This window comes from Enoplosus armatus, chromosome 1 (assembly GCF_043641665.1).
Source record: "Enoplosus armatus isolate fEnoArm2 chromosome 1, fEnoArm2.hap1, whole genome shotgun sequence".
In the NCBI taxonomy this organism is placed as follows: Eukaryota; Metazoa; Chordata; class Actinopteri; order Centrarchiformes; family Enoplosidae; genus Enoplosus; species Enoplosus armatus.
Genome location: NC_092180.1, coordinates 22822424 through 22837203, shown reverse-complemented (window position 1 = coordinate 22837203; position 14780 = coordinate 22822424). Strand labels below are relative to the sequence as shown.

The 14780-nt window shown below is 44.6% G+C and overlaps 1 protein-coding gene across 1 annotated transcript in view; it reads left to right on the top strand.

The window, feature by feature from the left end:
* Positions 1-14103, top strand: part of fto (FTO alpha-ketoglutarate dependent dioxygenase) — a 114399-nt gene extending 100296 nt beyond the window's left edge. Inside the window, exons 9-10 of the mRNA XM_070903690.1 lie at positions 12829-12969; positions 13772-14103. Of these exons, the coding sequence (XP_070759791.1) occupies positions 12829-12969; positions 13772-13778 (148 nt within the window). The 3' untranslated portion in view covers positions 13779-14103. The remainder of the gene's footprint in view (positions 1-12828; positions 12970-13771) is intronic.
* The last annotated feature ends 677 nt before the right edge of the window (positions 14104-14780 follow it).

Here is a 14780-nt window from a genome sequence, read left to right as displayed (position 1 = left end):
TGGGATAGTGGAAGTGTGTGTATTTGTCTTTTCATCACGAATACTGTTTTTATAGTCTTACCTGCACGTCTTGTGTGGAAGTGTGCATTTAATTGTGTCTTTATTCAAATGTACATGTAGTTTCAGTATACATCATTATCTGCTTGTTAGTGTGCAAATACTTCCGTGATTGTTGTCATAAGTGCACCTCTGATTATTTCACATCCTTTTCACTGTTGACATGGTGTCTTCTTTCATCTATGTGCATGTCAGTGTGCCATGTCCACTCTGCTGTGTATTTGTGGTCGTATTTCTACACTCAACACATCTCTGCGTGAGCCTGCCATCTTCAGCTTTTTCCCCTTGTTCTTTTCTTCTCATATGTTTGTGCAGATTTTTTTTTTTCTTCTGCTTCAGCCACTTGTGTAGTTGCCATGTTCCTGTGCCTGTACATCAGTGAGCATCTGCTCTTTCAACAAGGTCCCCATGGCCTCAAATGTCAGAGCAAGCAGCTGCCAGACAAGTGCATTGTGCAGCAGGCTTGTGTTTTGCCTCCTCCCATCCCTCCACTTCTTGTTCTGTGATGTTAACTGTGATTGAAAGTAAGTTGGCAGCAGCAAGTGGGGGACAGATGAGGGGAAGGGTCTCTGTTTTTTAGAGAATTGGATTCCTGCAGCTTGGAGGAGTACTGCTTTTACTGCTGCTCAGGGCCTGACTGTTCTCCAGGGCTTTAGGGTCAGGTGGGGGGGGGGTGTTCTGTTGTGCATTTGGTATCTTCCTCTACCCTCTTGTGTGAAAGACCAATGCAATGGGAGGCCATTTGCAGCTTGTCCATATTGTGGTCCATGTACTATGGGGTATCAGGGGACAAACAGTGTGTGCACATTTATCAATATGTGTCTCAGTGTGTGTGTGTACATGCACATGTTTGAATTTGCTTGTGTGTGCTCTTATATACCTTTTAAAAGTCATTTTAGACAATGTGGATCCCTTGCTGCACTTCATAGTATAGATGGTGCGACAAGATGTCACTGGATGCCTGTACCAGAGTATACGAGTATATGCATGTGTGTGTGTGTATGAGCGAGCAGTCGCAGGACGGGAGCACTGAAGCAGAAGAGATGGAGGGCAAATAGACAGGCAGTTACCCCCCAGGTGGGGCCTGGGGGCAGCGGGCCAGGGGTAGCCCCTCCAGCTCCCCCACAGCACACTCTGCTCTGCTTTCAGACACTTCTATTGATTTGTCCAGCAGATATGGCCACAGGTTAGTACTGCTCTTTTTACCTCCCTTTGCCTGCAAACAAAGGCTGGACACAGGCTCCATTTGATGTCAGGTGATGTTGTTTCCTTGGCATTACTTTGTCTTGCCACACTACTCGCCCTACCTATAGCTTCCTTCCCTGGCACAAAGCATGTATGAACCATCAGGGGGCACTGTTAGACTCACTCTTGCCCTATAAATGACCCAACCCAAACCTGGCATGGTTCTCTATTGTCTTCTCCTGAGGCTGTAGGAAGCCATGAGTTCACAGCTATGGCAGGTCTACAAGCTGTGAGAAAAGGTACTTTAGGTGTCCATCAATCCGTGCCTTCATCTCAGGATCCCAGAAAGTAAAAATTCTGTGTTAATTCAAGCCCAAACTGGATTAGTCCAAACAGCAGCTCGAAATTGTGCCTGTACTTTGCTATATGTGATCAACATGTGTAGTGGAGTGTAAAGTTTGAACCTGACAGATGTAGATGGAAGCCAAGGCAACTCTTGATCAGCTTAAGACAGTTCGTCTCTTTGCCAAGCTCTTATGTGATCGGAAATCAGTCGGCAGTACCTCTGTGCTCGCTGACAGATGGATGAATCGAGTCTTCAAAAGGCCTCATTGGTGACACATTAACATGAGCCGAGCTTTCTGGAGGACTCTGAATTTTGAGCTGTCACAGGTGGCAGATGCGATAAAGCTACTATGCTGCTCTGCTTGTTTCGTAACATAACCCAAGTCATGTTGAAAAGAAAATTGGCACCTGCTTGACATCTATTAAAACGCAGTTTCTGAGTTTTGAAGGAGGGTTGTTGTAACACGTCTTGTATTATTAATTAAAACAACCTCCTCTGAGTCATCATCCAGCTTTTCATGTGTCCGATGTCAGACGTCGGAACAGGTGTGAAGGTAAAACAATGAACAGTGAAAGAAGGAACACCACAAGGGTGTGTGTGTAGTACAACTTCCCACGCTTTAATTGCAAGCTAGTATGTCCTTACAAGACATTGCAACATACTTTATCATTGTTAATTCGGAAATTGCACTATAGGTCACCATAATAACCAGCTCGTCATATTGTTCGTTTTTCTTCTTGCATGTCATTCATCATGGCAGAAAGCCAGACTTGTTAGTGTGTGTTAAACAGTCCCTCTCTCAGATGAGAAATGGAGTAGTGTAGTTGATTTAACTAAGATTTAATGTCCATGTATGTGTGTGATAACAGGGATAAGCTCGCTCAGCAGAATCGTCGCTGCTTGGATTCAGAGAGCTCCCTCAAGGAGCAGAGCCTTCTCCGTCAAATCTGACTGTGTAACCATTTGCTATAAATAGTCAACTCCTTGACGTAAGTGTCTCTGACTGAACTAACAGAGAGGCCACACCAACTGTGCCTAAAGTGCAGGTGCATCTGTCAAAAACAACAAAACGGGTACATTAATTAAAAACAAACCAACATACACAGATAAACTGAAGAAGAAGAGCAGTCACAACAGGGATATGATAATCATACAGTTAAAGGATATTGGCAAATGGCATGCAACCTTATGTGAACCTTTCTTATGAAGTGTTATTTTGTCTACCTCCTGTACAGAGATTGATTGATTGATTAATCTTTGGTAAACCGAGGTGTTGCCAGCTGCATAATTAAACATGGAAGATGCCTTTGACTTGCACACAAAGAACTCCTGGTACATCTCAACCTCCCACCCCTCGCCAGGCTCCTAGGCACTCATAGCTAAAGCTGTTTTGCTAGCTACCAATACCACTTACCTGCAACATGAACAGGGAGGACAGGGACTAATTGCAGGGACAAATGTTCCCGACTGCGGGGTTTGCAGTTGTCTGGGCCTGGTCCAGGCCCTGTTTATCTCAACCTCTGTTGGCAGTCATACACACTCCACATGCGCAATGCTCTGATTTAACCAGAGGCAAAGCCCCCACCAACCCCCACTCTCTCTCATCAAAGATTCATAAAGGCAAGGTTCTCAATGATTTTCTGTCTCTTCCCGTATTCACAGCTTGTTGTCCTCACCCTCCCTGTCTCCTGCCAGTCAGGCAGCGGAAGTCAGGCGGAATTATGACTGAAGTGGCCGCTGGCTCCCAGAATGTGTGTGTGTGTGTGAGTGTGTGTTAGTGTTTGTGTATTTGTTGAGTGTGTGCTTGCAGTGTTAGGCGTGTTGGTGTAGGGAGACGCGGGGGTAGGACATGGGCAATAGGGCAGGGGGACGAATGGACAGTGACATGTTGATGTTGTACTAAAAATGTTAGGAGCCCCCATGCAGGGAAAGGAGTAAGACCCGGCCCACTCCTCTCTTCCCCTCATGCACTCCTTCCGCTGTTCTTTGTCTTCCGCCCCAACCCCTGAGCCCTATGCGTCGTGGCAGCTTCCACACTGGCTCTAAAACTAGCTCATTCAGAGCCCCAGTCACCAGGCCCAGGGCACACCATCTGTAGCCCTCTGAGTCCTTCCGCGTGTATGTGTGTGTGACTATGTAAGTGTGTGTTTACCTCCATATTTATGTGTGTGTCCGTTTGCGTGCAAGCTTACAAACGTGTGTGTGTGTCTGTGAACCCAAACCACCGTGCCTCAGCCTGTTAGTCTTGCTACTTACCAGGCTTAGCCAGATGAGGGCCACTCAGCCCGGATCTAATTCCTTCGACTCTGGCGGTACTTCACTCCTGGCTCTTTTTGCCTCTTAAGTGCGCATCTGTGACCTTGGCTGACATCGGAGGGGGTTAAACTGTGGACTTGGAGATGTGGCCACAGCGATTGAGTCGTAAGCTAGTTTTTGGATCAGAGCTTTCGCACAGCCATCTGGGCTTCTATGGGGCTCAGAAAGAGGTTATCCCTCTCTTACTCCCCACAGCTGACCCTGGATCAGCAGTAAGGGCAGAGACTTTAGTAAGAAGCATCCTCGCCGGGATAGGTAGTGCAGTGCGGGGGTGTTTGTGGAGTGGAAATTAAGAGAGGAAACTAATGAAGTGAGCTGATCTCTGTCACCACTTCACTTGTAATCCCTCTGTTTTTATTGTGCTGAGCTCTGCATGTGGCTTCTGTCTTATTGTTGTCCTTCGTGGCAAACAAGCTAAGCCTGTCACCTTTTTCTTCAACTCTTTTTGACTCACATCAGTATCAATATGAACAACGCCTTTGCCACTATAGACAAAGGGTTGGGTTCTACGAAATACAGTTCTCGGTTATGCTGGTATTACGGTTATTGCTTCAAGTCCTGATATTGTCACTACAAACAGAACACTGTTAAGTACCTGTTAGACCACAAACAGCTTTTTTTTCAACACCTAGAACAACTTTCAATGAGTGATTTAGACACACACCTACACAAACACGTGCACCAACTCATCTGCATAGGCAGGTACATATGTACTCATACACACACACCCACACATGCCATTATATGATGTTCCCTGGCTTGCTGTTTGCACTCTTTGCATCCTGTTTGGTGCAGCGCCTCAGGGCCTAGCCTGGCTGCTCTTCCAAACAAATTGCTGGCTGTTCACAGCGTTTTAAATGCCGAGGCCCTTTAATTACACTATTTACTTAATAGGGTGAAACAAAACTCGTGTTCACGCAGCAGGAGCACCAGGTGATGCAGAAGTTCAAACACCTGGCGGAAAGCACTCCTCTGGCATGGACGCGCAGCATACACATGTGTACACATGAATGCACACACACTCACATTGCTGTGTTACAAATGCTATGCCTCTCTCAGGCTCGGATGAGAAGCTTCACTGAGTTTGGGACTTTTTCTTTTGTTTTTGTTTTGTTGTTTACTGGAAAAAAAAAAAACAGATGCATCTGGGAAAGTGCGACTCATAAGTTACTGTATACCCAGCCTGACATTTTCAGAATGAGTTCATCCTGTACTGTAAATGCACTGAATGAGTAATGCTAGTTTTAGTTGATGACTTGCGGCAGATGCCCATGTAGGAATATGGACATCTTCTACTGTGTGCTGCTCCTTTGTTTGCCCATTCAAAGGTTAACTAAAAAAAAGAAATCAGCTGAAATTAGACTAAAAGCCTGAAATACTTACAACAATCATGGCAGTCTTCCCATTACATTTTACTATCTGATATTGTTAAGTTTTCCTGGTGTGTGCTTCATCTTTTGTTTTTTAACTAAAGCATTTCTATTGACACATTTGTTTTTCGTTCATATAATTAATTCAAATAAAAATGACAAATGATCTTGATTAATATGTGATCAGATGTTCTTTTTTTTTGCTATTTGCTTTTACAAGAATGTCTTGTGTGTGTTGATGGTCATATTATAGCCTACGCCTGGACCCGTCCAATTTATGGGGTTAAGATTTATGACTGTTTCAGTAGGGTGTGTTTACTATCACTGGTTTGCTGAGCCTATTATGTGATCTCATCATGACAAGCAATGTCAACAATGAGACTTTTTCTGTGCAGTTTGAGCAAAGTCTCATATTCATTCAAAGAATAGTACTTGTTCTTGAAGAGCTGATTGTTTGTTTTCATGCTTTGTTTAAAGGGAACAGCATAGTCAGTGTCTCTCTTTCTTGTTTGTAAAGCAGTTTAATATACACGTTTCTGAAACCCAATATCTGTTGTGCAACATTTGAAAGCTTCGATCTCACAGTGTAACTTTGCACAAAGGCTTCAGAACTTAACACCACACCCCCTGGAGCTACAAGGAGGACTTGTAACCAGGCAATTGAAGTTACAATAGACTAGAATTAGCTGGGCCAGCTTGACCCCGCCATTGTCACCTGAAGACAGGTGGGAATTGTGCCCACGTTGGATCGACCTTATCATGTGACTGGGGTCAGGTGTCGTCCAATGGCTCGGCTGTATAGCTGTTGAGGCAAACCTCATCCATCACCAGCTTTATTGCACCGTTCAGATGATGCCCACAAGGCACTGACGCTTGGCCAGGAGGGAGGGGGCACGCGGTGGAGGGAAGGGATGAGGGTTAAAAATTATCGTTTTACAAGAACACTCTCAGAACAAGTTTTCACAGCAACGGTGTGCCCTGGAAAACTAAGAGTTAGTGCTCCCAACGCCACAGTAACCCTCTTCCTGATTCCCCAACAGCAGATTTACAGCCTTCCAACGGCAAGCTGTGAAAAAGTGCAATCACTCGCAGGCTTGTAACCTCTTTACCCTCGCCATCAAGTCCTCTTATTGCTCCATTTTCTCTCCTGGGCTTTATAAATAAACAACGTCATCAGAAAAAAACTTCAGTGTCTCTTTAGAAACAACTCTAATATATCAAAATGTTTCACTGTGGTATTTGGCCACGTGCGGCTCATTTGGGACGATGATGGAGTGGGTTTCTGAGTTGAGCTAGGCTATCCATCCCTGCTGAGTGTCGTCCTTTGGGTGTTAGTGGCAGGGCCCAGAGTAAATGTTTTGGGTTTTTTTACTTTTCCTTCAAGCCAGCTGCTTATGTTGAGCTAGCCTGTAGCCTGGCACAGGTGGCTCGTAGGCCAAAAGCCACAGCCACCCTCATTCCTCCCCAGTCAGCCTGGAGCACACACACACACCCACCCACCCACACACATGCTCTCTCACTCTCTCTCTCTTTCTGACTTTCTTCCTTTCAAACATACACACACACTAACACACACAGATCCAGAGCCTTAGGGGGTGATCTGTCTCCCCACCTCTTGTCGGAAGAGTAAACGGCCAGGAGGGCCCTATCTGTTTGTCCTTTTCCTGCCTCTTTTTTTATTAGAACCTGATTGCATTTGAACAATAGTTGTCTGCTCGTAAATTTTGTGCCTGTGTTGACATTAGGCCACATTCCATCCCATAGCCTGAGGAGGAGAAGGAGCAGGCCGGGGTGTTCGGTAATTTGTTATGCTGTTAAGCACCTAATGGACGTCCACCTGGTTTTTGAGAGCAGTAGCTGTAGTTCAGGGGCTTGCCTCCTTTGCACTTCCAGACTGCAATAGTGTTTTATTGCCTCCAATTATGAAGGCTATTTAGAGGCTACCTTGCTTTGTGTGTGTTTTTCTGTTACATCTGGTTCACCCTGCTCTAGACGGGGCAGCCAGCCATACCACATCAAACACTCAGGTTGTGAGGCAGGCAGTGGTTGTGCAGGTACGACGAACCTACTGTGTTTCTGCCGTAGGCTCCAACTAACTTTGCGTACGTGCACTCAATGCAAACTCTGGGTCTGGCTGGAGATGCCAATAATGATGCCTTAATAATGCCTTATTTGTTTCATGTGGTTTAATGAGCAGCCCAGACTGCAGCTGGCAAGAGGGACACCTCACAGAGTACGAGGAAGGGGCTGCCCCACCCAAAGGTACCCATGCTCCATGGCAAAATCATTGTTCCCAGCAGCAGCAGAGCCATGGTGGCAAGTGGGGGAAGAGTGTTGAAAGCACCATGCAGCACCCACCTCGTCTCCTACCCCCCCTGTTGCTAATGCATTTTTGCGTGGTTTCCACAACCATTAATTAAAGGGAAAAAGAGTGCATCAGATGTTAGTTTTATTAGCCTAGGCTCCTTAGAGGGAATCAAAATGAAAGGAACATATGTCACGCATTTGATGACGCCCCCCCCCCCTCTCTGTTTCTCTTTCCACAATTGCCCACCTCACATACTCACAAAGTGTACAGTCAGCAGCTGTCTGCAGACACAATAGCATTTGATTGATCCTGAGGAAACGGTTAAGACATGGCCCTGCCCACGCTTTCTGGCTGGCTGGCTGGCTGGCTGGCTGGCTGGCTGGCTCACATTCTGCACCACTTTACATTTAACGCTGAATGTGGCAGTGATTGGGATAATGGGAGTTTGGGATGGTGGGTGGGGATCTGAGCCTCTGTTCAGGCTTTAATGAGGACAGCCCTGAGAGCTCACAGGAGTCTTGGGTGGTGCAGGGTGAGATCCAAAGCTTGACACTTCACAGGTTGGGCCTTGTTCTTAATGTCTCCCTGTTAAACTGCCCTCTGCATGACATAAGTAATATCTTGCACAACTCAGTGCAAAGATAAGTTTGTAGATAAATGCTATCTGTCTGTCTGTCTCTCTCTCTCACATATTATATAACTTCATGACATACAAAGACAGATGTGCTCAATCGCTCATTTCTTAATCAACATTGCGAAGATACAGAATGTACATGGATAATATACTTCTTTCTTTCTTCTCTCTCCTTGGGACGTGATTGCATGCCTTACCTTCAGGGGCAGGCTGATTTATGAGACACATGCCTGTTTTTTCATGAGTTGTTTGATTGCCTTCTCAGCTATCGGGCACTCGGGTTGCCAAGACCATAAAAATTCACACCTGCACAGGATTGCTAGAGAGTCAGATGAAGTGCAGGCAGAGCATGAGGAAGCAGGTGATCTGAGGTATTTGTGCTTCCCTTGATCAGCACACGCATATAATACAGCTCAAAACTGACATGGATGATTGATTTATGTTCTGCGTCATCTCACCTTTGTTCAGGCTTTATTTCTGGGACTGCTGTAGCTACGTAATGTGCAGGGCATGGCACATATTTTGGAGATGATTCTCAATGCACTAACCATGTTCACATTGTAAACAAGAACAGCGTCTAATTAATCTTTTATTGAATATTTAATCTTGCCTCTTCTTTCATTTTTATTAGCATAGAACAATGTACAAAACATTCACGTAGTTGTCACCACAAATACGTAATCTATCAGGTTTTAGTTTTACTGTTCTTAAATTTGTTGTGTTATTCATAAGTTTTATTTCTTAAAACCATTGAGATATGAACAGATTTTATAAGGTACATTTGTAAGGTGGATTCAGTCTTTTCTTTACTGGACAGGATGTGTTAAAATACTATTAAACCCTCACAATAGTATTGTTGAAGGTACGTCGGTGATATTTCAAACAGAACATTCAAAGGACACGTTTTCCACATTGAAGCACCAACAGGAAGGTCATTTGCATGGCTCTCCCATAAAACGATTGAACGACATCAAGTTTAGGAAAGATATCTGAGCCTCTGTAAATCCCTTCCAAAAAGCTTTCCATCAGCATTGTGTGACTCCACCCTTGTCCTAAGCTGATGACCTGAGTTAGGCAGCCCGAGCTGTCTAGTCCCATGGGGTTACAAATGACCTCCTGTAACAATAATGCAATAAGCGTTGTCTTCTATCTACATTCTCTGGGTTCTTTTTCACTTGGCCTGACACAACTGTGCATTTATCAGTGTAATTGCAAGAGTTGGAAGCACTGATGTTGTCTATTAGGCGGATTTCCATCCTGTTAAGAGCAGAGGGCCTTTTAATGTATGGCCCTGCTTGAGTGTACCGCTACACAATTACACACCAGCCACCAGAGATTGAGTGGGCTGATGATGCTTATGATTGTGATGGTTGGGGAGGTGGTGATGGCAGTGAGGATATTGGACCACCCTGCACTCTTCTAACAAGCCTTTCAGAGAGACGAAGAGTTAAACAACAAAGTGAAACCGAGGTTAATCATTTTATTTACTCGTTTCTCTCTCTCTCTCTCTCCCTCCCTCTCTCTTCCCCCCACCTCTCTCTCTCCCTCTCTCTCTCCCTCTCCCTTTCCTTTCTTTAACCAAGTGATGGAGTCCGGACTGTGGAGTAGGGGGGGTGGGGATCGATGGGGAGCGCATTACAGTAAAACGTATTGATTAGGAGACCTGCGAGCAGTGTGTTGGAGATGGTGGAATGATGCAATGCTTAAAGGAATTTATCCTTTGACTTTTACATTAACCTTTTATTGACTGCTTTGCCTGTCCATAATTAACACTCACTTTAGCTAAAGTGGTTAGTTTGAGCGCAAAGGGGGCTCCGGCCTTATTGCAGCGTGGGACGCGGAGCTCCCACCCCATCCGCAGTTCAAGTGCACTGTGCTGCACGGAGGGAAAGGCCTCTGTGGAATAGAGGCGATAGAATCCTAGATACCTTTCACATTAGCATACCATTTGAGCGGGGGCCTGCCAGGCTATAAGGTTTCAGGGCAAATTGAAATGAGTGATTGTGTTGCCAATCTCTCTTGACCGAGCGCCAGATGGGATAGTTAGGCCCATATCTGTCTGGGGTTAATCCATTGGAACAGCCTGGACTCACAAACACATTCTCTTTCCCCCACCCCACATACACACCTCTTTGTCTTTGACCTTAACTTTAAGGTGGGCTGTTCTGCCATGGGAAAGTCTTTTGGTGAGCCTTGTTTGTACGCCACTGTGGCTTACACTGAATTTCTAGCAAGAGCCCAGGAGAGCTTAAGGCATCTCGCTTGATATTGACTTTTTGTTTGGTTCCATTTTAGCAGTCAGGGAACGGTACCCTGTGAACAGTGGTAGATTGTGTAAAAGTGTGTGCTGAATTACCTACACTATATTATCTTTGATAGTCTTCCAGTCTTGATATCTTTTATATCTCTGGTAAACCAGGAGCCTTCTATTTGCAAGCTAATGTTGCAAGATCCCATGTTGGATAAATGCAGCAGCTCTGTTGAAGGCGGCTCGTCACGTTTTTACTGTGTGTAGCCTTTCAGTATGAGTCGGGGCAGCAAGAAAAGAGGCAAGTGTTTTCTCTCATAGTTCTACTGCATGAATACTTACTTAATCAGACCAAATCAAAGGCCTGGGTTCCCTTGGCCTATGGTGTCCTCAAGCTGATGTCAGCAGAACTTCACAGTGTGTTCGTGAGTGTGTGCTGTCTGGGTCAGTTTGCACTCTCTCTCTTTCTCTCTCTCTTGCACACTCTGTAGATATGTATGCCAGCCATGTCCTCCTCCTCCTCCTCCTCCTTCTCTGAAGTGGCGCTTCCTTTAATTCGCACCCTAAATAAATGATGAGAACATTTAAACACACGGCTCGTCGCAAAGCCCCAAGGTCGCCTAATCGTATTATTTATGAAGTGATGTGCTACATAATGGTACTTAGTGCATGTTAACAGATGCTATTATCAGGCCCTGATCCAGAGCGCAGAAGATATATTGGAACAGTGGATGTTAATGCTGCTCCTCACCACCATAATGCAGCAGCTCTTTAAAGGGCTAACCACACCAAAATGCAGCACTTAGGCCGAGAGCCAGTCGAACATTAAGTGGTTCCGGTGAAAATATATAACCACAAATTGTGGCAGCCTTCGGCTGTCCCCTGACAACTTTAACATCCCCTCATCTCATCCATAACCGACCCCCATATCCTTCTCTTCAGCTCTCTATGTCCTCTCCATACCCTCCTTTAGTCTCTGGCCACAAGGTGGTGGTGGTCATGTGTGTGTGTGTGAGGGGGTTGTTTGAGGTTTTTTAGGGTGTGGATGGTGTAAAGGGATATGATAGGACAGACCCTGGCATGATGACTGAGTGGGGAGTATAACCGGCCTTGTGGCTCTAGAAGGAAATTCTTACCACTCACAAGCACACACACACAAAAGATACAACTGCCATCCTCCACCCCTCCCGCTTGCACCTCAAGGTCAGGGGTCACTCTCATCTGTCAAGAGGCAGAGGGAGGGCAGATTTACAATGACAGCAGAGAGCAACACCAAGTCACCGCAGTAAATATTTACACTGGTCTGACAAAAGATGTGGCTAAGGTCTGTGGGGGTTCCAAACACTGTAGAAATTACAACTAACCCCAGATTATTAATCACATAAAAATCACGCAGTGACATGAAAAGGGTGGATTTCTCACTGCTCTGTCATGATTGCAACAGCAGAGAGGGATGTTCTTGTGCCTACATGTGTGTGAGATGAATGGGGCGTTAATCACGATACATGATATCATGATTTCTTATCAGCTTGATACCGTTGCAGCCATTTATGGCTTTTAGAAACGCTTTCCTGACGCATCACTTTCTCCCACTCTCTCAGCTCCATTTAGCTCAATGAGCTTCGCTAGCTTGAAGGTGTTACAACAGAAATTAAATCTCTTACTGTCACCTTTGAACACACATCCTACAGACACGCCCACTCTTTCATATCCTGCAGGTTCTAATTGGGCCCAGTATTATTAGTATTAGGAGTCATAAAAAGGAGAGGAAACACACAAGCTGACTGCCTCCTGGTCAAACACAACACCCACTGTGTGTTTAGGGACGAGTTAAAACACACACACACACACACACACACACACACACACACACACACACACATCATTGACTAAACAACTTGACATTTCTGGGACTGACCCCTTTAAAGCCCCCAACAGTCAATACAGACAGACCAGATAGATAGTTCATCTTCACCTACTACAAATCCTCTGTTTTCAACCAGCACTAGTTACTGGGCATTAAAAGGAATATTCTGGATTATTTTTTATCACCCTCCATAGTTGCAGTTGAAGAAACACAACTCTTAGTTAGTTTTGAAAATGTTACATTCATATGGATTTGACTTGTTACCAAATAGTACTATGACAGCAGTGCCCACATCTCAAATATATATATAATATATATATATATATATATATATATATATATATATATATATACATATATATAAATAAAAGCACTTGTAGAAAGTTTTGTGAGCGACCTGAGACGTGTGTCCTAATGCTGATGAGTGTCTACCAGTTGGTTTTGATGGGAAGGAGGAGTTAATGGATGCGCTTGTTTCCTGTGTCCTGTCGCCTCAGGTGCCACTCAAGTCTGGCCCAGACATTACCCCCTGAGGAGGCCCCAGTGGACCGGCCCTTCTGGGGTGTGGACGACCCCAGTATGCCACTGCCCTTTGATCTGGCTGACATCATCAACAGAGTGGAGTCACTGCTCTGGAGGTGGGCCCAAGATGTTTAAGGGTGGAAATATGTACACTTATGTACCAGTTGTATACATATATACTGTAGCCCATGCAGCATGCATTCATCCACAGGTGATTATGTTTATTCATTACTTCATTTTATTATTGAATAATGGCTTTATTCTCACATACATTCACACAGACCAATGCGCGAAGAGTCAAATATGAAATGTAGACAGTATTTTGCATGTTGTGCCATATGACAAGTGACATATGCCGAAAAGCTGGCCCAAGGCGTAAGCAAACTACATGGCCACTTAGGGGCACAGAGGGGGAACATGAAAAATAAATGAATAAATTACAGTGAATGACTTTGTCAACCACTTATTCATGTCAATATCACTTTTTCACCTTTGGGAGCTGCTCAAGGTCTGTTCAGGGCTCCAAAAAAGTTTTTACAGACCTTGACTATTTATGTACAGATACACAGAACACACATACTTTATGTACACACTCTACCAAACTGCTCAGCAAGTCCTGTCACAGACTCTCATAGTAGACATATAGCAATTTAGTAGTATTGGTATTAGGAGTGGCCAATACATTAAACTTCTGGGTCCCTCTAGACCTGCATTAAGGCATTTCAGCCACTTGCTGTCACATAGCAAGGCTGTGAATGGCCAATGTACAAACTCAAATTAGCTTTTATAATCCACATTAACATTACAATTACATCTAAACCTCACGTTCACTTCACTGGAGGCCTTATGTCAAGTCATAACATTTGATGAAAATGTAAAGACACATTCTGATCATTGCATTTAAATGTTCTTCTTCAGGATGTGAAGGATGGCTAGAGGTGAGAAAGAGAAAGAAAGACAAGAAAAAAAAACACCAGCTTTTCTGAATGGCCCCCACATGAGCTGAGGGGACAGACCGAGACCGCTGAAGACACCTCCGTTGTGATCCCATCAAGATTGATTTCCTTTTGATTGGGGCACCCCCCCCCCCCCCATCCACACTCCACTACCCCCAGCTGACCCCAGCGTCCCAGCCACCCCAGCTCTGAGTCAGCTGGAAGGAAACCAGACCACCACAATACAACCAGAATAGTGCTTCAGTAACATGCTAACAACGCAAGCTTAGCGACAAGCTACTAGTGTCACAACGGTCTAACGAAACATAAGTGGAACCTGCATTTCAGTGTTAGCATACATTGTGTAACTATTTATTATTTCAGTGTATTCTGTTACTTAATCTCATGTAACCCAGACATGCTTTTATCAGTGGATTGACTCATTCTCAGTACTCACAGTACAGTACATACATATATGCTTTCTATTTGTCATACAGTGTTATAATACAGTATAGAATGGTTAAAAGAAAACTCACTTTGCTTACATGGTATTGCATTCTTCACTTGTGTATAGTAATCCCTTTTATTGTGTTCAACGGTGGAATGAGCCTGAAGAGACCAAAGAAAGATTATGATAAGAAAGTTATGAATGTCACCCAATGGAGAACATGAAGAATGTGTTTTTCGCTGCGATGGTGTGCTTGTGCCATATTGGTGTGTGAAAGTGTGTGTTTGTATGTGTACATTTAGCTATGTGAATATACATGTGATCAGTCGTTGGCCTGTGTGTTTGTGGACGTTCACTCTCCCACATGTCTACATGAAGGCACGCGTGTATGAATGTGATAGTGTGTGTGAGTGTGAGTGAGTGTGAGCCTGTAGGCAGCCTGCCAGTTGTTTGTTCTTGAAGATATGCATATGGAGAAACAGAGACTAGCAGCGGGGCCCCTCTGCCTCTGCTCTGATGAAAGGCAGCACTGATAGAATGACCC